Source organism: Lactuca virosa, chromosome 8 (genome assembly GCF_052849685.1).
Source record: "Lactuca virosa cultivar CGN04683 chromosome 8, Lactuca_virosa_CGN04683_v6, whole genome shotgun sequence".
Lineage (NCBI taxonomy): Eukaryota > Viridiplantae > Streptophyta > Magnoliopsida > Asterales > Asteraceae > Lactuca > Lactuca virosa.
In genome coordinates this window covers 116,768,567-116,790,475 of record NC_136433.1, presented here as the reverse complement: position 1 = coordinate 116,790,475, position 21,909 = coordinate 116,768,567, and the positions used below count along the sequence as shown (strand labels likewise).

Here is a 21,909-nt window from a genome sequence, read left to right as displayed (position 1 = left end):
AACCATCCTTAACCAGGATGAGTTCTAGCATAGCAATAATCATAACAACCATCCTAACCCAGGATGTAATCTAACATAACAATAACATAACGACCATCCTAAACCAGGATGTAAATCATAAAGGGTCGGCCTTGGTGCCGTAGACCCTGTTGATATAGTGAGGATAACTCACCTGGCACTGTTGAAGTCCCGCAGATAAAACTCCAGCTTCTGGTTGACAAATTCCCGAACTGTCAACATCAAACAATACCCAATTAATAACTGGGTTCCAAGCCCAAGGTCTAATTCACACTCCAAAGGCCCAAAAGTCAAGTGATGGGCCAAAGCCCAATATATGGCCCAATTTTCCAAATTGGGCCCAGACCTCTACATGGTCTTTCCTTAAGGCCTATTCAATTATTCCAATCCAATTCCCATGGCCCATTATCACACAATCATAAAGGCCCAATTATGGCCCATCTATGGCCAAATTTTCTAAATTGGGCCCAAGACTCTCACATGGGCCTTATCCTAAAACCCATACAATTATTTAGTCCATTTACTTATTCTTGAAAAGCCCATTAATAGTCCAATCACCAAAACCCAAAAAGGAAGGCCCAACTCAATGCCCAAGTGAAATTAGGGTTTCACATAAAATGATGATTAGGGTTAAGTGTTCCTACTTAACCCATTAAGGGCTTAATCCATTAAGTCCATTATTATCTTAGGTTAATTTACCAATGATTATACTTTAATACTTTAAGTTTAATAATTAATTCAAGTGTGAATCCCGATTTTTCCCAAAAATTAGGGTTTTATGCAATTAGGGTTTTCCAAACCCTAATTGGGGTTTCCTACCCAAATATTAGCCCATTTATCAAATGGTTGGGCTTTAGGTCCATTAGGGCTTTATTGGGCCCATTAAGGTTTAGTAGTCCCTTGTCCAAACATCCAAACGAGTCACAACCCAAACAAGGCACACTGCCACCCGACACGGCGGCCGGTGGCGGTAGCCACCACCATACGGTGGTGGTTAGGGTTTCTTTTAATTACTCCTCTTTTAGATACATTTTACAATGCTTAAACCCTAAATAATCACACACATACACACACTAATACAAACACGCATTCATAACAACCTAGTGGCGGCCGGTGGTGGTGCATGGCGGCAGCCCTAGCTCGGAAAATGAACCCAAAACCCACCTGAGGTGGGCAGCAGCGACAACAGCATAATCGACGGCAACAGCAGCAGCTTTGACATCGATGGCGGCCTAAAACCATCCCCGATTCTCGACTGATGGAACCCACAACGTCACAAGCAGCGGTTGTGGCGTTTGGGGTAGCGAAATAACGGCGACAGCGTGAACGTGAGACGGTGGCGCCGATCTTCGGTGGTCATACGGCTTCCAACAACGGCGGAGAGGGTGGGCAACCCCACCGGTTACGAAGCAATGTCCACGAACAGAAGAAGGGTGAGGAAGAAGTGGGTACGACGAGGCAAAAGGCAGCGGCCTTGTCGTCGTCGGCGAAGGGTGATACGGCTGCAACGTCCTTACCGACATCACGGTTGCGGCGGTGGCTTCGGTGGTCGCTGTGGCGTTTGGATGGCGGGGCAGCGGCGGCAGTCGGCTGGACTCGTCAGATCGGAACACGAATGAAGGGCGTCGGCTGGAGGTTGATGAACGGCGGTAGGAAGGTCCGGAGATGGCGGCACCGGTAAGGGAGGTATAAGGGTGGAGGAGGTGGCGGCTGTAGATAATGCTTTAGGGTTAGGGTTCGAATGGTGGTAGCGGGTTTATATACCCCCGACTCTCTTAGCCTTTTTCCCATAATAACAAGAATGGTCCCTCCTCCTCTATTTTTTTCAAAATAAATCATTAATTTACCCTTTCAACCCTTGCTCCCATAATTCTTTTTCATAATAAGTCCTATAGTTACAAAACAACCCCTCCTCCATAAATTATTCTCAAATGGAGTCCATATGTTACAAAACACCCCCTGACTCCTAAAATCATTTGCAAAATAAATCCCGAAATTACACTTTAACCCTCAGAATTCAAAATTATATCATTTGGCTCCCCGAAACCAACACCCCAATAATTATAATTCGATTTTGGGCTATAATAATATAATAAAATAATAAAATTACTTCTCGGGATTCCGGTTTATTATTTTAATTATTCTTCTTAAAACGGGATGTTACATTATCACTTGCTTTAGAACTTGAAACCGATCGCCGAGATGACTTCGAACTAACTGATCTTCATTTAATTGAACCATCTCTTGAATTTGGCTTATTGTCCGACATTCCCTTATTGTCCTTGGAAGTTTGATTTTTGGCCCTTTTGTGTTCCAGTCACCATTGCGTGAATGTAACCTCAAAGGATTTCTTTTGGAGAATCTCCCTCTTGCCACTTTCTGCCAACCATGTTGGTAGTAAGGAACATATACACGATATGGGCAATTTCTGGCAATGTGACCAGGATTCCACAGTTAAAGCAAGTCTGCCTTTTCATGTAGATAAGATTGTGACTTGGTCCTTGTCCAAAAGAATTTTGTTTGAAGGAACTTCCACAAGCACAAGCACAAGAACATTTAACAGATTGTTTAACAGACTTTTATGGCTTGGGTTTTTCCACAGTGGGAGTATCAACACCACAAGAGTTTGAATTATTTTCAGCTGAACTAGAATCATTTTTGTTTTGCTCATGCTCATCTTGCACTACTTCTTTATCTGCACATGAAGTAGAAGCATTAGAATCATTCACCTCAATATTCTCAGTTGGGCCAGATTGTTCAGTCTTAACTGAAGCTGGTACAGGGGTTTGGCTATACTGAGCAGGTATCTCTACCTCATTGGTTTCAAGGGGTGTGGTATAGTTGTCATTGAAGGGAGGTGGAACATTGTGATACCCTAGGCCCTTATTCTGATTATCTTTGAATTTTAACTGTTTTTCTATCATGGACACAACTACCTCACTTGACACGTCAAATTTCTTGAAGTTAAATTCAACATCTTTATATTTAGCTTTAAATGCATCAAGTTCTGCAGTTAATTTGGTAATTTCCTTTTTAGCATAATCATAACGTTCACACTTTGTGTTGCATTCTTCTTGAAGTTTTCTAAAGTCCTTGGTTTTGGCCTCTAATTGATTTTTTTAAAGGGTTTTGGCCCTTCCTGAGAGTGTATCCTTCATACCTAAGGTCCTCATTGTCTCTACGTAATATATCAACTTGATCACGAAGAAGTTTAATTGTATCACTACATGCTTGAGAACAGGAAGTTTCATTGACCTCTTTTGTGATTGATGAACTCATTATTCACCAAAAAGAATAATTTACCAAAAATAGATCTGATTGTGAAACCAAGAAAAATCAAACTTGAAAAGTCAAACCTGAAAGTCAAACTTAAAAGTCAAAACTAAAAGTCAAACTTGAAAGTCAAAGTTGAAAGTCAAACTTTTTGTCCAAAAATAAAATAACCTTGACCGAAAACAAAAATTTCTAAACTGAAAACAAAATTTCAAGACCAAAAACGAGAGTATTTGACCAAATACGAGGCTTTTTGATCAAATACGCAACTTTAATATCAAAAACGAAGTTATTGGATCAAAAATATGTTTGGACCGAAAATAAGTCAAAATATTGAAAATCCGAAATTTCAACCAAGGATGCGAGGCCGAAATCTCGGACCGAGAACAAGACCGTGAATCTGCGGACCGAAAACAGCGAAGCGAGAACAGCGGACCGAAATTTGCGGGTCCGAGATCTTTGCACCGAAAACCTCCACAACTTCGGACCGAGAACCCTCGCTGCTGACCGGAAACGTTCGCTGCTGACTGAAATCCTACGAATCCGACCGCAAACGTTGCTGAGCTCCGAAATCTGCTAGGGTTTGACCGCAAACCGAAGGCTGCCGCCAAAGTCTCGCAGATTTCGACTAAAAACACCAAAAACTTGCAAAAAACACGAGATTTTCAAATCTTTAATGCCAAACTCGAGCAAAACTCCAAAAATATGAAGAACACGAGGAACAATGGCCAAAAATTCATAAAATATGAATCAAAAACACCAAGAAACTCCAGGAAAAACTATTTGTAATGACCCGATTGATACCGATCCAAGCTCTGATACCACTTGTAAGTCCCGAATTCTCCTACGTATCAATCGGATTCACTTTGATGGTGTGGAATCTCAATCAAAATGTATAATGCAAGATATAAGATGAATAAGAACAAGATAATTAATCTTCAATGCATACAATATATTGATTAATCGTCTGGTACACAAGATTCCAATTACACGCTGTTTTCTCTCTATTTCACTCTAGATCTCGTTCTTGGCTTATGGCAGCCCCCAAAAACGTCCCTCTCTTTACAAGGCTCAAAAGACACTATTTATACCTAGACCTAATAACCAAGCCCAATCCCAAAACCCAAACAAAACAATATAAAGTCTAACCGAAATCACATGTGATTTCGGTCCTAGACCGAGAACTCTAATAGCTTATGAAAAAAAAAAGTATAAACCACAATTTATGACCTAACAATGAAGATAATTCTTTTTATTGTTTATCTTTTGTTCATTATATACTTCATGTAAATTACTACGTTTGTAATTAATTCATGTAAGTTACTTAGATGTCTTTTTTATAAAAATTAAATATTATTTTATTTTTTCTTTATATCTATACTCCTATCTAATAACAAGTCTAATAAAAAATTATTAATTTTATTAAATATGATAAATGTCGTAATCTTAAATAATAAATAGAAAAATGATTATATATACAACATAACTGTTACATTATCGGTTCGACTGCAAACATAGTAATATATATATATATATATAGACTGCAAACATAGTAATATATATATATATATATATATATATATATATATATATATATATATATATATATATATATATTACTATGTTTGCAGTCGAACCGATAATGTAACAGTTATGTTGGTAAAATATTCTTGGTACCTATTACATATTCTTGTTCCCACTCACATATGTAACTTTAAAATTTAATATAACCTGGCATTCGTTCCTACAAATATAGAAATATTAATAATCCAATATAAAAAGTAAAAGACTAACAGTATTTTTTTATAAGTATCAAACACTATATAAATGTTGTTCCCATAGGAATATGAAATAGGCAACGTGGCATGAGATGATTGGTTAATAGAATTCTTTCCCCTCCTACCACCCACCAATATGATTGGAAATTTGGTGGTGCGAGAGCACACGAAGACAAATCTGAAGTCGCTGCTCCTCCGTCCCACTCACCTGCTCATCGTCCCTACAGTCCTACTACTGCATTCATTCTTGGCTCACGGGAAACCCGTATGACGTCACCTCCTCACTCTATGGGTCCCACCAGCACGCAACGTCTGGGCCCCACTATCGATTCCCATTCATTCCCCTTTTAACCGTTCGATTGAAAGCGAAAACCCCCCTCCTCCTCTCATCTTTCACAGAAACACACACACTCATACAGTGTAGCAGATTTCGCGGGGTTTTCTTCCTCACATTCAACGTTACCTTCTGGATTGCTTTCGTTTTCCGCCATTGGAGACCACAAATAATCATATCGTGTTATTCCTGAAATGGACAATCGTCTACTGCAGAGTAAGATTTCGTTGATTTTTGTTTTTCTCTTTCCTTTCTTATTGTGTAATTATTTTCTTCTTGGCTCATTCGTGTAATGCAACTGAATAGAACTAGGTTTCTTGAAGCTTCGAATGGAGGTAGCTTCTAGATTTGTGATTTTTGATTTGTCTCCGTTCGTTTTCTTGATTTGTTTGTTTGCGTCGGCGTACTCTTTCCTTTCTATTTGATTTTTTCCCCTTTCCTATTTTATCAGATATATAGTTATAATGTATGTGTGAATTTCTTCGTTTTTAGCTATTAGATTCCTTGGATCTGTGATTTTTGTGTATGAACTTGAAGATTTATCGGGGATTCGTATTATTGATTTATTTCCGTCACATGCTTTCGCTTCCAGATTCGTTTCAAATAGGATCTACCTCGTTGCTATCCGATCTCCGGTAGAACTTTATTCAGATGCCTTCAGAAAATTCCAAACGTGCTTGCCAAAAAAAGTATCAATAAATGCGACGTTTGTTCACATAGCTTTTTTATGTTCTTTCCATCCGTGTTAGATTTATTTTAAAGTATTCGCTGCAACTTGAAGGATTATTAATGGTGGTGAAGAAGATGCCTTATCTGTTTGTCTTTACGTATTCCCTAAAGTTTTTACTTGTATAAACATATAGTAGTAATTTTGGTTGTTAGTGTGATTTCACTTGTCATTTTCTTCTTGTCTTCTACTGAATGCAATTGGGCGAGTAGATCCAACATTTTTTTATGGTATATGGATTTTCAGAGCTTGCAGTAGATTACTTAGTGATAGTATTCTTCATAACATTATGCCTTTTGTAAAATGCAAACACATATATGGATATTAGATTTTGAGTGTATGCAATATATTTACTTAAACACTATCTTGTTCATTGTTGCCAGTTGCCATGAATGAATGAAAGCATCAGATACAGTGCACGGCTAATGATGAATTCACGAGAACAACAAACGCCAAAAGGGCTACATGAGAAAACAGTAACTCTACGAGCAAATAGGATCAGAAAATCATTAGACTACACTAAACTGGAAAACCCATTGTATGTTGGTCAACGTCATGAACCTAGACAAAATGCAAGTGAAGATCATATTCATACCGGAGAAAAAGATGAAAGCCTTGTGAAGCACATGAGAAATTTGCCTGGTTATCTCCAACGTGAAGAAAAAGGTGAAAAAAATATTCAAGGGAAAGCGTTAAATTTTGGTGTTCTTGACTGGGGTCGTTTAGAAAACTGGAAATCAAACGAAAAACGTATTCCACCAAGATATAACATGAAGACATCATCACCCTCTCATAATCACAATAGGAAAAAGATGAATCCACATCGGAGGGATCAACAAAGATCAAACACCACTCCAAATTCATCTTCTTCAGAAAGACTTCCCCCAGGTGTTAGATGGCCTAGAGGCCAGGTACTAAAACTGCAAATTCCTGAAACTTCTGGACAAATGTTGGATGATATGCAAATTCAGTCGGTGGAGCTCGACACTAAAAAAGGGAAACAATCAGAAACAAAAATTCAATCCAAGGATATTGATATTAATCATCGCGATGATGTTTCGATTTCACCTGATGTTCATATGATTGAAGCAAATGAAAGCAGAGTATCCGATTCATTTTCTCCGGCGGAGGTGGAGTTTGATTCAGTAATCCCGTATTCCGATGTTCCTCATTCTTGCCCTTTTCCTTTATCTCTCGATTCCGTGGCAGAGCCTGAGGTAGATTTACCATTGACTCCATCGACAGATGAACAGAGTGGTGCAAAAGGAAGACATTCATCTCCGATGAGGAGGTTTAGCTTTAGTAGCCTCGGGAAGATGACCAGAAGCTTTAGCTTCAAGGAAAGCTCATCAATTCCACAGCTAAGTCCAACTTATATATCTGTGAAATCTGGTCCGGTTAATCTTGAATCCGATGATCATAGATGGAAGAAGGGAAATGCTACAACTCCATCGAGGTCTAGTCCATTAAGGAGGTTACTAGATCCATTGTTGAAGCTGAAAGGAGGAGCTCATTTTTCGGATAAGGTTCAGAAACCAAAATTAGATTTAAACGATAATGAATCGATTCATAGCAAGAAGCAGTACAACAGATCATCAAACGTACAGGCTCTTTTACAGCTTACAATGAAGAACGGAATCCCTTTTTTCAAACTTGTTATTGAGAGCAGTAGCGACATTCTAGCTGCTGCTGTTAAAAAACTACCATCTGGAAAAGATGATTCGAGTTTGATCTACGCGTTCTATTCAGTACACGAGAACAAGAAGAAGAGTGGAAGCTGGATGATGTATCAAGGTTCAAAAGAGAAAAATTACAGGTTCGGGTACACCATTGTTGGACAGATGAAGATTTCGAGTTCTTATCATGCTGAGTTTAGTGGAGCGGAGAAAGACCTGTACGTGGTGCGAGAGTCGGTGTTATACAGCACCGATTCTGTTCAGGCGGATCAGAAAATGCCTGATTGCATGGTGGACAGGGAGTTGGCGGGTATAATTGTTAAGAATTTAAGCGATGAAAGCGGTGGAGATATTGGGAGGTCCAACAGCACGGTGGTGGTTCTTCCTGACGGTGTTCACAGCTTACCTAACTTTGGACTGCCTTCTCCGTTGATTAGCCGGTGGAGATCCGGAGGGGCTTGCGACTGTGGTGGGTGGGACATTGGTTGTCAATTTCGTGTTTTAGGTCCTCATCTGAATGAAATCGGCAAGCCTCCATCTCCATGTAGCTCAAATTATTCAAATCGGGTCGACCTTTCTTACCAGGTACTTGATTGATATTTGCTAATTTAATTGGTAGAATTATTTATTGTATGTGATAGAATTTTTTTTTAATTGGTTGCAGGGAGGACGGAAGAAGCAGTGTGGTTTTAGTTTGGTGTCACTTGAGGACGGGCTTTATTCGGTTGAATACGATCAATCGATGAGTTTGCTTCAAGCGTTCTCGGTGTGTGTGGCGGTTGTAAGTAGTCACAAGCTGACTCATATCTTTCAGGTGAATTCAGTTCCGGAATTGTCTAGAATGTTAACCGGAATTGATGACAAAGTGGAAGTAGTCGCCGGAAAATATGCTTCCAAACCACCGCCGTCGCCGGTTGGGAGGGTATAGTATGGATTATGGAATATAGAGATTAGTTTTTTACTTTTTACCTTTTAGAGAGGGAAATGAATATGAATAATAATGCATGGGGATGGGGAGGAAGAGAGTAAAAATTTGGAGGTGGCGGAGGCTATGTTTTTAGGTATATAGCTGCTGATGGTATACTGATGGTAATGGAATATTGTGAGTCACGTACAAAGTCGTACAAAAAGCTATTCACGTCTTATCATTTTTCACCAAGTTTCACCCTGCCCAATTTATTCCTTTCATCTTAAATTTTGTTTGCATTTTTTTTAGAGAATGTCTAATATACATTTCATAATTCTAGAAAAGGATTTAAACCGAATAGTTACATATCCACCCATATATCAAGGGATAAACCATAAACTCACTTTTAGTTTTAACCCATTTGATGGATTCAATACTCAATAGTCGATAGTCAATACCATGCTTTGGATTTAGAACTATAAAACCTACATCCAATTCACACTACTAACCTAATTACATGATCAAAATCAAATTACAGTCAATCCATGGACAATTAGTGAACCTAGGGTTTCAAAATTTACCCATCAAAGCTTCATAACTTAATTTTGGCGATGAATTCTTATCAGTTTAGCATTACAACATAACAATAAAATACAAAACTTATTGAATTCTCAAATGTCATGGACAAGGAATAAATGACTACCTTACTACCTTTAATTCAGTGATTTTGTGTTAGATCTCATTCTCAACTTAGGTTTACCCACTCAATTTCTAGCTCTAATCCTTTCATTTCGATGAAGGGTTTGGGTGTTGAGAGAAATTTATGTGATTTAGCGAAAACGGTCCATCAATTTTTTATTTTCTAATTTACCTGGAGATGACATTCTACTTGACATTCTAAATCCCTTCACTTTTATTTCAACCATGAAAGTTATCCTAAGTCCACATTTACACGATTCTTTCCTCTCACCTCCAACCCTCCCAAACAAAAACATGGAAAATAGGACCCCTCCCATCCCACACAATTAGGTACAAGTATGCAAGCTTATGGTACAAGTAGAGTTGAGAGAAAAGAGAGAGGGATCATCGTCTCCTTTAATTTAAACCACAATTGGCTCAAATTTGGTAGTTCAACTTTGACGTAATGGTGTTCCCGGTGGCACCGTCGATACCAAAGGCAACTTGTTTTCCACCCCGCTCCATTCCATCCACATTTAGAGCAAGTCATCTCTCGACTTCAGATTTTGAAAAGGTCGACTCCTATCCTTTAGAGCAAGTCATCTCCAACCTATTATTATATTTTAAAACCAAAAAGAGTATTCCTAGAATATTAAGTTTTTTATTTTTATTTTTATTAATACTCCTTCATATTATAATGTTGGGATATCTCCAGAAAAGTCTCAATATTTTGGACAAATTTTTAATAAAGTCCTAAATTTTATTTTTTGAATAAAAAAATACTGACTTTTTCACATTTTGAATAAAAAAAAGCCAAGAAACCGGCTAATTTATTCATTTTAGCCCTTTTTGACCTGTTCAGCAGGTCATTGGACCAAATTGGTCTCATGATCTGCTGAACAGGTCAAAAAGGACTAAAGTGAATAAATTAGCCAGTTTCTTGGGCTTTTTTATTCAAAAGGTGAAAAAGTCAGGATTTTTTTATTCAAAAAATAAAATTTAGGACTTTATTAAAAATTTGCCTAAAATATTGGGACTTTTCTGGAGATATCCCTATAATGTTTTACAAATTTGTCTAAAACCATTTTGTTACAATAACATTAAATTTTATATTATTAAATAAATATAATCAATTACAAAACTTTTTATGCCAGTTTGAATTTATGTAGAAATATTACACAATATTTTAGATATTTGTTTACAGAAATATTTTACATATATTTGAAGAAATATTACATATGCATTTAAAGTTAATTGATGCCAATTTGAATATTTGTAAAGTATGTGTACAGTGTATATGTCAATTTTGAATTTTCGTAAAATATGGGTTTATCTCAATTTGACATTTTAATTAATATGTTATCAGGTTATAAATTATTAAAAAGTATTAATATTTTAAAATTTAATCACATTTAACAATAATACTATAATTAACGATTCTTAAATTACATAAACACGATACTAAAACAAGTTAAACAAACCCCAGTTATACAAAACCAAGAAAAATTGAATAGTAACACTTCAAATTTAGAGTTTTACTATTCTTTTATAGTTTTATCTATAAATCTATATGTGTAAAATATAGGTGGGTTGAAACTATTTACCTCTATAAGAATTTAATTAAGTTCAAATTTTTTAATTGATTATTTTCGTTTAATTTAATTTGATAATTGATTTAATTGATTATTTTCATTTAGTTTAATTTTCAAATATGTTTTTTGTTATTTTTGCAAAAGAAAAGCTTAAGTTATATTGTGTCTAAAACTATGAAGCAAAAGAAGAAATTTTCTTTCCATTTTCTTCCATAAGGATGAACGGAGTGGGGAGTGGCAACGGGTTGGTGGTTTTGGGACGGCAGTATCGTCGGAACCCGTTATGGTTGTCATTCCCTTTTCTCTTACACATATGTCATCTCAATATTACCATACTTGTTCTTGCCACTAATAAAAAATGGTCACCGATTGTTTACTCTTTGGAGAAAATCAAATTGTTCAATTTGGACTATTTGTTTTTAATATTTCAATTTTTGGATTGATTTCGACAAAACTGAATTCTTAGATTTCGGATTGGTTTTGGTTTATAAAATAAGAACCGAATAGTTAAAAAAAAAACCGAACAACAACTTATTATTTATATATTTTTAATGTATATCTATAATAATTTTTTTTAATTTAGTAATTTATTTTTCAAATAGATTGAAAAAGTTTCACCTAATAAAAACCCATAAAATAAAACTTATTTCAAAAAAAAAATTTCTATAAAATATTAAACTAGAATATATTTTTTAGTAGTTGTTTATAAATTTTAAACCACAACAAAATAATAATTTTTTGTTTCTTCTATAAAGTTGGCTAATATTCAAATTATATATGGTTTTAAAATGTTTTGATTTTTTGAAAACCGAATTATAAAAACCGATCTAACCGAATTGAAATTTGGTTGGATCGAATTAGATCGGATCAAACAGATCCATCCGTACGAACACCTAGTCATCATGGCATGCCACATTTAACTTCTTCATTCATTTAAACAATTTATTTTAAATTTCATTAATTGAAATTTAAAACCTAAAATTTTAATATATATATATATATATATATATATATATATATATATATATATATATATATATATATATATATATATAATGGAAGGGGTATTTTTCTTTGTGGTAAAGTTGAACGAAGTACGGTATTATTTATAATGTAAAAAGAAATATTGAGAAAAAATATATTGGAAAACTAATAAAAGAAAAGAAAGATAGTTGAATTAAAGAATAGATAAAGCGAGAAAAAAGTGTAGATTAGGGTGGCATGTTTGGCTTTTGCAACGATGTACGACATATCCACCGTCATACCACCAGGATGTTCTACTTTCCACTAAACTCATTGAGTACTCATGGTTAAGCTTACAAATAATATCCTAGCCAAAGAGATACTCTCATATCAACTTGTAAAATCCTAATTTTTTTATAAATAATAAATATAAAAAATCATAACTTTTATCCTTTAATTGTATTATAAATCATTTATTAAGAAAACGTTCAAATATCACTCTATTAAAACTTTCAAAACGAATATCAGTATTACTAAAAATATCCTTAAACAAATTTCAAAAATTCATTATCAGAGTTTATTCACTGTAAAATCATGATTTTTAATACTTGAAACCATTTCTAATAAAAACATTTGAAATATCATGTCATTGAAGTTTCTAAAATGTCATCTAGGAATAAATATTTTAAAAACCATAACACCATAAGAAATGTAGAAATTTAAAAAGAAATACAGGTTACTAAACATAATATTATAAAAGAATTAACTATAACTTTAAGAGTCTTTAAGCTTGCATATGAGAGTTTATATGAGTCCACCCGTGTCATTCCCTGAAAAATGATCATAAACAATTGTAAACGAAACGTTCAGTGAATACTCACAATACTAACATATTATATCGATTATATGCAATGCAAATAACAAATAGAACATATCATATATCATGTAATAAATCACATATCACATATAATGTTGGTACAAACTACTATCTCACAGTTAATTGGTTTTAGAGATACTACAATATAAGAATTAGTCACTTCCCTACGAAAGGTTTTTCGTGGCTGGTGATGGTTGCAGTGATATTGAGGGTGACAATAGTGGTGATGATGGCGATAGAGGTGAAGGTGGGTAGTAGTGGAGGTGATGACAGTCGTGGTGGTAGTAATTGTGATGGTGATGGTGGCTGTCATGAGTAGTGGCGGAGGTGGTGGGTGGTGTAGTGTTGGAGGTGGCAATGGTGGTAGTAACAGTGGTGGTGATGAAGGTGGTGGTGGTGGTGGTGGCGGAGCGCGGTGATGAGTGGTGGTGGAGGTGGAAGGTAGTGTGGTGGTGACGGTGGTGGTGGTGGTGGTGGGTAGTTGTGGCGGTTGTAGGTGGTGGTATGTAACGAGTAGTGACGACGGTAATGTATGATGGTGGAGGTGGTTGTGGCGGAGGTGGTGATAGCGATGGTGGGTAGCGGTGGCAGTGGTCGATGGTGGTGGAGGTGACAGTGCTAGTGGGTGGCGGTGGCGTTGACGATGGTGTGCAGCGGTGGTGGGTGATGGTGGTGGCAACAAAGAGGTTTCATATGTAGTGCTAAAAGTAAATGGATAATATAGTAACATTCTACATTCTCACTTGAAATGAATTTTAATTCAAGTTTTTTTATGGAATTTATTTTCCGTGAAGGAAAATTTGACTCATTTAAAAATCTAATTTCTTTTGAAAGATTGAACCAAACAAAAAAATGAAAAATTAGATTTCAATTTCTTCGAATTCCAGTGAATTCGAGCGAACAAACACGAAATTAGATTTCAATTTCTTCGAATTCCAGTGAATTCGAGCGAACAAACACGACACTAGAATAGTGCTATTGTACACCCAATTTCAAGAGTTGGTTCCTATGATGACAACAAACATTGCAGCCTTTTTCCTTACTACTAAAGGCTTATTAAGCCACTAATTAAGACATATGGGGGGCAACTATTAACAAGCTTCAGTGTGGCTTATTAGAGATGATTAAGTAATGAAATAAGTGTTTCATTAAGTGGGTTAAATCGACTTACAAAAGTGTGAAACAAATACAAAAAATTACAAGACGGTAAATCAATAAAATTGTTAGAAAGGAACAACATCCCGCAGCCACCCTCTCATGGTGGTCTGTGGTGGTGGTCGAATGAACACCCACAGCCACCTCCACCAGCAACAGTGGTGGCTTGTGGTTGTTGTTGGTTGCTTAAGCGAGGAAGACAAAAAATAACAAAACAATGAAGAGATATCCTAAGTCCATCTTCTCCAAATTCTTCTTGCTTAACCCAAAGTGATGCGACAAGTGAAACCTTTGGTTTGTCTTTATATCTTTTATCTGTCTCGCAATCCATCATTCCGAGGCCGTGTTCATGGACTATTCCATCGAGAGAGAGAGAGAGAGAGAGAGAGAGAGCCAGAGAGAGAAATGCTTTCACTTTCCTCGTAAAAATACAATCATGAATGCTATTTTAGATTTTGACCATACACTAACATCTTTTCTTTTTTCACTTGTTGAAATGATATAATACCCAATGACATCCTATTCGCCCTTACTGATGTTTTTTAAATGCTACTATTGTTACCCTATTGTCATTTTTTGCAATCGCCAAATCTATTATCAAGAGTTGCCTACAATTCGTGAAGGCTTAATCATTCGTATTTTCTTCCGTGTAGGGTGATGATTCAAAGTGAAATGGTGTTTTAAGGTTAAATTTCACGAATGTCAAGTCAACGGATGTAACGTTTACAATGTTTCGAGTGGGAACATCAGCATCATTAATGATAACGATCTCACCTCAAAATCATATTTTTTATGTTCGTTGAGGAACAAATATTTTACAAATTCATGTTATCATTTTTGCATAAACTCTTGTACATGACTATAAATATACAATAACATAGTTACTGTTTCTAGATTTATGTCATCAAAACTAAATCCAAATCATTAGTTTCTGCCTACTAAAATCAATGATCTTTGCCTCCACAATTGCATGCTAAAATTCGAACTACTAAAAACTAATCAACAGCCATAGATAGCATGATAGATGATGAAAGGGGGTAACATCAGTTTTAAAAAGCTCGATTTTGGAGCCTCATGGTTTAAATCAGCCCAAATAATATCAAGTTTTTTCATCATCTGAAACCCTCATTCCTCTAGAAAAACAAATGTTGAATTTAAATTCTAACATATAAATCGAGTATACAATTAAGAAAAGGTAGATGTGGTGATAGAAACATAGACCGACTTACAGGCATATAAATCACATGAAGGAGAAAAAAACATTAATCAGTAGCAACAATAGACTGTGGTGGGAGGGGAACGCATCAGTTTTAAAAAGCTCGATTTTGGAGCCTCATGGTTTAAATCAGCCCAAATAATATGATTTTTTTCATCATCTGCAACCCCATTTACAACCAGACTTACAACAAAAACATAACTTTACTTTAAAAGTTTAAATGTTACCTGGAACCGGAAGCTTGAGTATGAGAAAATCGTTTGATAGAACCCTAACTTATATACAGGTATCGCAGAAATTAAACCCTAGGAGGATATTTCTATCTATTTGGGCCAACCCCAATTAGTTGGTTATGGGCCGTTGGATAACTCGAGTCTCGAGTAACTCAGTATTGCTGGTTGGCTTATTGGCTCTTGCCTCATTGGGTTATTAACAAATGGATTCAACCTTTTCTAAAAATTAAAACAAATTAAACCAAATTATCCCCTATTTGGTGAATACCACGCAAAATGGTTGCATATTTTGAGTCAGTTATCTCATTTTAAAAGTATGAAATTCTAAAAGTAATAAGATGTGACGTGCTTTTTAGCGTCTAATCTAGGGATGTCAACGGGACCAAACGGCAGCGGAAATGGTTGCCCCCGCCCCCGCTCCTGAAATCACTTGTTGCCCCCGGTCCCGCCCCCGTTCCCCCGGTACTTCCGGTTTATAGGCTTAAAAATGGATTTTTTTGCTAAAAAATTGCTTTGTTTTAGGGTAAAAATATTATTTTTAATAACTTTTGTATATAAACAAACATGTAAGCCCTTGATAAATCAAGAATTGATCAAACATAAAACATCACTAAAGTTATATATATATATATATATATATATATATATATATATATATATATATAAACGGGGCCCCCGCGGGAGTACGGGACGGAAATACTCGCTCCTGCCCCCGGTCCCGAAATAAACGGGAGTTAATATCGCCCCCGCCCCGCTCCCGCTCCCGTTCCCGAATTTTTTTAAAAATTAGTCTCGTACGGTATCAGGGTCCCACGGGAACGGGATCCCGCGGGGGTTTTTGACATCCCTAGTCTAATCCGAATGGGTGGGGTAATTTGTTGCTTCTCAAAAGGAGTCTTCATATATTTGATATATTATCGTCTTAGGTTAAAAGTATTTTTGTTATTTTTTAAAATATTTAATTATTTTACAACAGTTTTACAAAATTCAGGTCCAGAGGTCCCAAAAATTATGACTTGCAATCCAAAAGTTAATGTTTCTAGATTCGAGGATGTACAGTTATATCGTCACATAAGTTAAGTATCAAGTATCAAGTACCAATATATATATATATATATATATATATATATATATATATATATATATATATATATATATATATATATATTGTAGCTTTCTAAAAGTCCAAGATATCATTCTATCTATGCTTCTTGTTCTTGATCTAAGAACATATCATAATTATATCATTAAGCTTGGAAAGTCTAGCAAGTAAACTCGGAGATAAACTTTGAAATGAAATTAGGTAATGACAACAATCAAATTCCTAAGTCATAACTACCAAAACCATTCCATATATCTTATAGTATAAGTATATAATGATAATAAGCATTTGTACTATTGAAGTTAAACCAACAAAATATGCAATACATATGCTTCTAATCACAACCCAAGTTTAGTACTCTCAAACAAGTCTTTTTCATTCTAAGTTCTTGATGGTCCAATAGCATAAACAAGGTAGTAGCATTACATCCAAAACTGATTTAGAGGCCCCGACACTAAGCTAATATTTTAGAGACATGTGATCATCCTGCATGTAACCATGGAATGAGTTTGTAAAGTCCATCCATAAGCATTTTAGCTTAGCCGTTGCGCATACATAATCATCACTTAGATGAGTTGTCACTTAGACGAAAATGAGAGTTTATCCCATATATGCCCGGAAAACACTAAAGTCAACCCATCATAAGTGATATACACATATATGATGTGTAAACCATTTCATTTCCAATTTAACATATCCCAATTGAATACACATTCAAAATATGTTTCATGGATGCAACAATAACATATCTTAGCAACATAGATATCAAGATTACCATAGAATATAATCAAGTTAAAAATATATCAAACTCTTTATAATATGATATGTACTCTTGATATTTATTCATCTTTTCCTTTCGCAAAAGTTATTTAAACCAGTTCAAGTATGTATTATTGTTCATATCAATTAAGTGTCATGTTAAGTTCCTAATACATTTGCCACAACTTTCATTATAGCATAAAAAAGCTAATTAGGTTATTAGTAGAACGATGGAATTAGTTTGGAGTCAAATGGATAAGACAGGCATAAGTTATAATAAAAACAAAATTTATTGACAGCTTACACAAATTGTCTACCCTTTTCCTATGAAAACACATGGCCCATGTGATGCTCAATGATGTCCATTTCGTAGATATACACACATTTAGGCATTGTACTTTAATTCTCATGTATCCAAACTTTCCACAAATTATCCTAATGCATTACATGGATGTGTTGAGACCTTGTAACATGCATGATTGTATTTCTTTAACATAACACATTCATTAATTAATGATTGTGGTGGTTGGATGTCTCAGAGGCTTGATGGAATGCTCATGAAAACACCAAATTCTCATTTTAAGTCATATAGTGCTTATAGTTTTCTAGTTTCACCAAGTTGTTTCTATTTACTTGTTTCATGATAATATGTTTATAAACATCTTAATGAACCTCTAGATACTCAATGCTTAATTATATTCTTTTGAGAATCAACACATTCCAGTTTATCTCTTCAATTATTTATAAAACAAAATCATCAACATCTAATGTTCAATTTGACTTGGTACTTCAACTCGTAGTTCTTTCCCTCAAGATTTAATGGATAAAAAATGAGTTCAACTTGCATTTATATTTTTAAACATTCATTTAAGCCTTGAGTTAACATTGAAGACAAATATGAATCCATATATGTGCAACACATTATAATGTGATGAACTCCATTACTTGAATATACCTTTAAAACATGAAAATAAGTTAGATTCATTATCAATTAAATGATAATCATTCACATTTGGATTTCATCATTGTTAGATCCTCAAAACTTCAAAACATATATAAGACCCATAACAAATTAAACAACGGAGAGTTACATGGAGCTTGAGAACTAGATGCTATAAATTACATTCGAAATCCAACTATAGATCCATAATTACGATCAACGTTGGATTTGGAACAATCTCTCAAACCCTATGTCAAACTCAATAGGAAAAATGTTTAGAGAATGTACCTGCAATGTTCTTAAGTGATTCTTCGAGTTATTGACCAAATAGGTGTTTATAAAAAAATTATTTACCAAATAGGTATAGTTTCAAAAATATTTACCAAATAGGTGTAGTTTTATTTATTTATTTATTTTGAAAACTTTCAGCTTTTATTCAATTTTTAATGTAGTTTTAATATACTTTTTTGCTATTAATTTTTATAAAAAATTACAAACACCAATCTTACCTTTTTATTATGTTTGGTTTCTTAATCACAACAACTTTTTGAATTAAAATAAATGTCATAGATTGTTCATAATCATTCTATTATTATGTTTGTTTGCTATGTTTGGAATAGAATGAATCATTGATCAATGTTGTTTAGTAGGTAGAAAAACACTAATGAGAGGACTAAAATTACACTTTAAAAAGATAATTGCATAAAAACATATCGTCTTCCTAAATAAAACAAAATTAATAATCGATCCAATACAAGTTAAAAATACAAAAAAAAAACAAATATAATGTCAAGAAACATTGTGAAAATCATCGATTCCATCCAAATATGTTTTCATCGTCGAGTAGATTCTTCACCCATTGTCAAACTTTTTTTTTTCAAAACTCGTCAAGCAGATTCAAGTTAAATCAAGCCAAAACTACAATAAAAATATATATTTTTAACATAAAGACAACAATAGAAAATATTGAAAATAGAAAATTTTGAGTTCTATTTTTCATATCTCAGTTTATTGCTGAAATTAATATTTGTTTATAGTTCTAAGTAAATAATGATGTCTAGTTAAAGAGATTAGCTCAAAATCAATGATGTTGGTATGGTGGTTCATATCAAATTTTAACCAATCGTTTGCAAAATCTTGTCAAAATTTAACCATTATGTAACAAGGAACAACTACGATTCATTTAATCTTCAAGTGGTCAACCAGTTATTGGTGCATTTTTATAGGAGTGATCAAATCCTATAATTGGTAGAAAACTATACAAGTTATATATCACCCTAGGTTTTGTTATAGTCTCATTGAGTTATTTCATCAAACAGGTTATGTGCAGAAAGAATTATAAACATGTTGAAGAGCTATATATAAACTAAACAAGATTTGAATGTGACTAAGAAAGTTATAATTAAATAAAAAAAGGCATAACACAATGGTTCTACAAGGCGTCCTTCAGTAGTCATCTTCAACGACCATTCTTCAATACTTGTTCTTCAACCACTATGCTCATAATTTATAGTTACATTTCGTGATAGATAACCATTAATTTGATTTTTCATCAAACGGTTGATTGTCGGTTCAACAATTGCAGTTTTCACAAACGATTATCTATGTATATTCAATACCACTAAAACAATATCAATACAGATCATGCAAATGAATTTGATGGAAATCTATAGAAAAATAAGGAAATAAACTTATGCTTACCTTTATGTTGATATTCGCTCTGTATTTATGAAAGATGGCTTCATGGATGACAGGCTCTTCAAAGATGATGAATGTTGGAGGTAGAGTAGTGGAGACCAACAGGATTGCCTGGAGGAAGCGTCGTAGGTGAGCAGCGTCGACCGTCTGGTGTGGCCGGAGAGGTCGCGTCTATCCACAGATGGAGTGGTCGGAGGATTCACGATGTAGGCACAATTTGAGTAGGGCACCAATTACTTAATAAATTACAAATTGACCTTGTTTGGTAAATATGTTTAAAAGTATACTATTTCGGTAAAAAAAAAATTCTAAGAAACACCCTGTTGGTCAAAAACTCGTGATTATTCAAGCTTAAACTCTCCACTAAGCCTTACTCCCCCCTGACTCAAAACTTCGAAAAAATAATCATTGGGCTCTCTCCCTACCTCTCGATTGGTTTCTCTCAAATTTAAGAGAGAAGTTAGGTTGTTTCATGTAATGTCTCAAAATTTGCAATAAATTTTAACTTTTAAAAACAGTACATGTTAAGACAAAATCATTAACTTTATTATTGAAAAGTTCCAAAAACCAATCACATGATCGACTGTAACGTCCCAAAAATACTAAGTAAAAATTTTGTTTTTAAGTCAACCAAAACAACCATTCATTATATCCAAAAGCCCATCAAAGTATAGAAATGTATCAAATAGTTATCAGAGTACAAAACAAGTCATAAAATACAGAACATCGGTGGGTGCGATGAAATCACGTCGAACTCTTCCCTTTGAAATCGGAAGTACCTGAAATATAAGCATAAACTGTAAGCACAAAGCTTCGTGAGCTCCCTGAAATATCGCATACCATACATACATCAGGCCTCGCCTAACATTCATCGAGCCCTACCCGGTAATAATCGGGCCCCGACCGAAATACATAATGGGCCCCACCCAACATACATAACATGCAAGAATCACAAAGACATCAAACATCCTACAAACATAATCCAGTGGGTAGGCATTGGTGTCTTCGACCCATGAGTATAGTGAAGAGACTCACCTGAACAACTCAACAAAAGCTCAACAGCTACCTTAGCAACAACACATCCAACCCAAGCTTCCTAAAATCCAAACTGAGGCCAATTCTTAGTCGAATACTCAACTTTACCCAAGTTTGGCCAAACGTCAACGGTCAAAGCTAAGGTTAAAATTTCCAACAACATCCCTCCACGTTATGGCCTTCCTTGGCCACGTCGTGGGCACAAAATGCCAAAACAGTTGATGGTTCCTTAGCCGCCACGTCATGAAATTCTAAGGCGACGTCATAAGGACTGATCTAAATAACTCAAACGAGCTTAATCCATTTCTTCTGATTTTAGGAGCTCAAAAGCTTAGATCTGATTCTTTCCAGTGTCTACATGGATAAATTTTCTAACTTTATTCATTAGTAAGGTCCAAACCATCAAGATGTAGACTTTAAGTCTCAAAGGGACCCAAAAACGCATCTTTCTTAACTCAATTTATTAAGTCCAAGTCTCCAACCTTCAGATCTGAATCAACATGATGCTTAGATGGATAAAGTTTCCAACTTTATCCATAACAATGCCTCAAGATTTCAATATCTAAACTTTAATACACCAAAATGACCTAAAGGAGCATGATAACTTGCATGACTATAATGGAAGGCAAAACATCACAACTTTCCTAGTACATGAGGTCCAAGAAACATTCCGAACTGATCAAAAGATGTTGGAGTCCACTCAACTCCAAGAACACCCATAAAATCGACCAAAAGTGCCAAAATCCCTAAATGGCAAGATCTAAAGAACTAGATAGCAAGATTGGAACTTTATACTTACAATAGTCCATAAGTGTAGTGTCTTTGATGGATCTAAACTAGAAGCATCATTCCTTGCAACCAAAAGAGCCTTATTTATCTTTAACTTCATCAAGATCTTGTAAAAAGCACCCAAAAGAGGAGAGAAGAGAAGCTCAAATCTTGAAGGTG

General features: G+C 34.9%; 1 protein-coding gene, 1 long non-coding RNA gene and 2 other non-coding genes across 5 annotated transcripts; 1 reads left to right on the top strand and 3 right to left on the bottom strand.

The window, feature by feature from the left end:
* Positions 1-5,432: 5,432 nt before the first annotated feature.
* On the top strand, positions 5,433-8,965 carry LOC145130270 (uncharacterized). Of its 2 annotated transcripts, none has more exons than XM_079065101.1 (3): positions 5,433-5,619; positions 6,514-8,391; positions 8,471-8,965. In XM_079065101.1, exons 2-3 carry the CDS (start codon positions 6,523-6,525, stop codon positions 8,732-8,734), a joined length of 2,133 nt encoding a protein of 710 aa, XP_078921227.1. In that variant the 5' UTR covers positions 5,433-5,619; positions 6,514-6,522; the 3' UTR covers positions 8,735-8,965. The 2 variants fall into 2 exon arrangements, with proteins under 2 accessions (XP_078921227.1, XP_078921228.1); XM_079065102.1 differs by lacking the exon at positions 5,433-5,619 and adding an exon at positions 5,636-5,738.
* A 4,982-nt stretch (positions 8,966-13,947) lies between these two features.
* On the bottom strand, positions 13,948-15,481 carry LOC145128578 (uncharacterized). Its single transcript, XR_013717000.1, has 2 exons — positions 15,422-15,481; positions 13,948-14,392 (listed from the first exon to the last, which is right to left on the bottom strand). It is a non-coding gene; the product is annotated as an uncharacterized LOC145128578 (long non-coding RNA).
* LOC145135197 (small nucleolar RNA SNORD36) lies at positions 15,016-15,100 on the bottom strand. The gene has a single exon (XR_013719659.1). It is a non-coding gene; the product is annotated as a small nucleolar RNA SNORD36 (small nucleolar RNA).
* On the bottom strand, positions 15,277-15,360 carry LOC145135196 (small nucleolar RNA SNORD36). The gene has a single exon (XR_013719658.1). It is a non-coding gene; the product is annotated as a small nucleolar RNA SNORD36 (small nucleolar RNA).
* Positions 15,482-21,909: the final 6,428 nt, after the last annotated feature.

Excerpts from the sequence above, each read along its gene's own strand:
- LOC145130270 (XM_079065101.1), top strand. The coding sequence starts at position 6,523 with ATGAATGAAAGCATCAGATACAGTGCACGGCTAATGATGAATTCACGA. Across the intron at positions 8,392-8,470 it reads GGGTCGACCTTTCTTACCAG|GGAGGACGGAAGAAGCAGTG; the intron begins GTACTTGATTGA and ends AATTGGTTGCAG.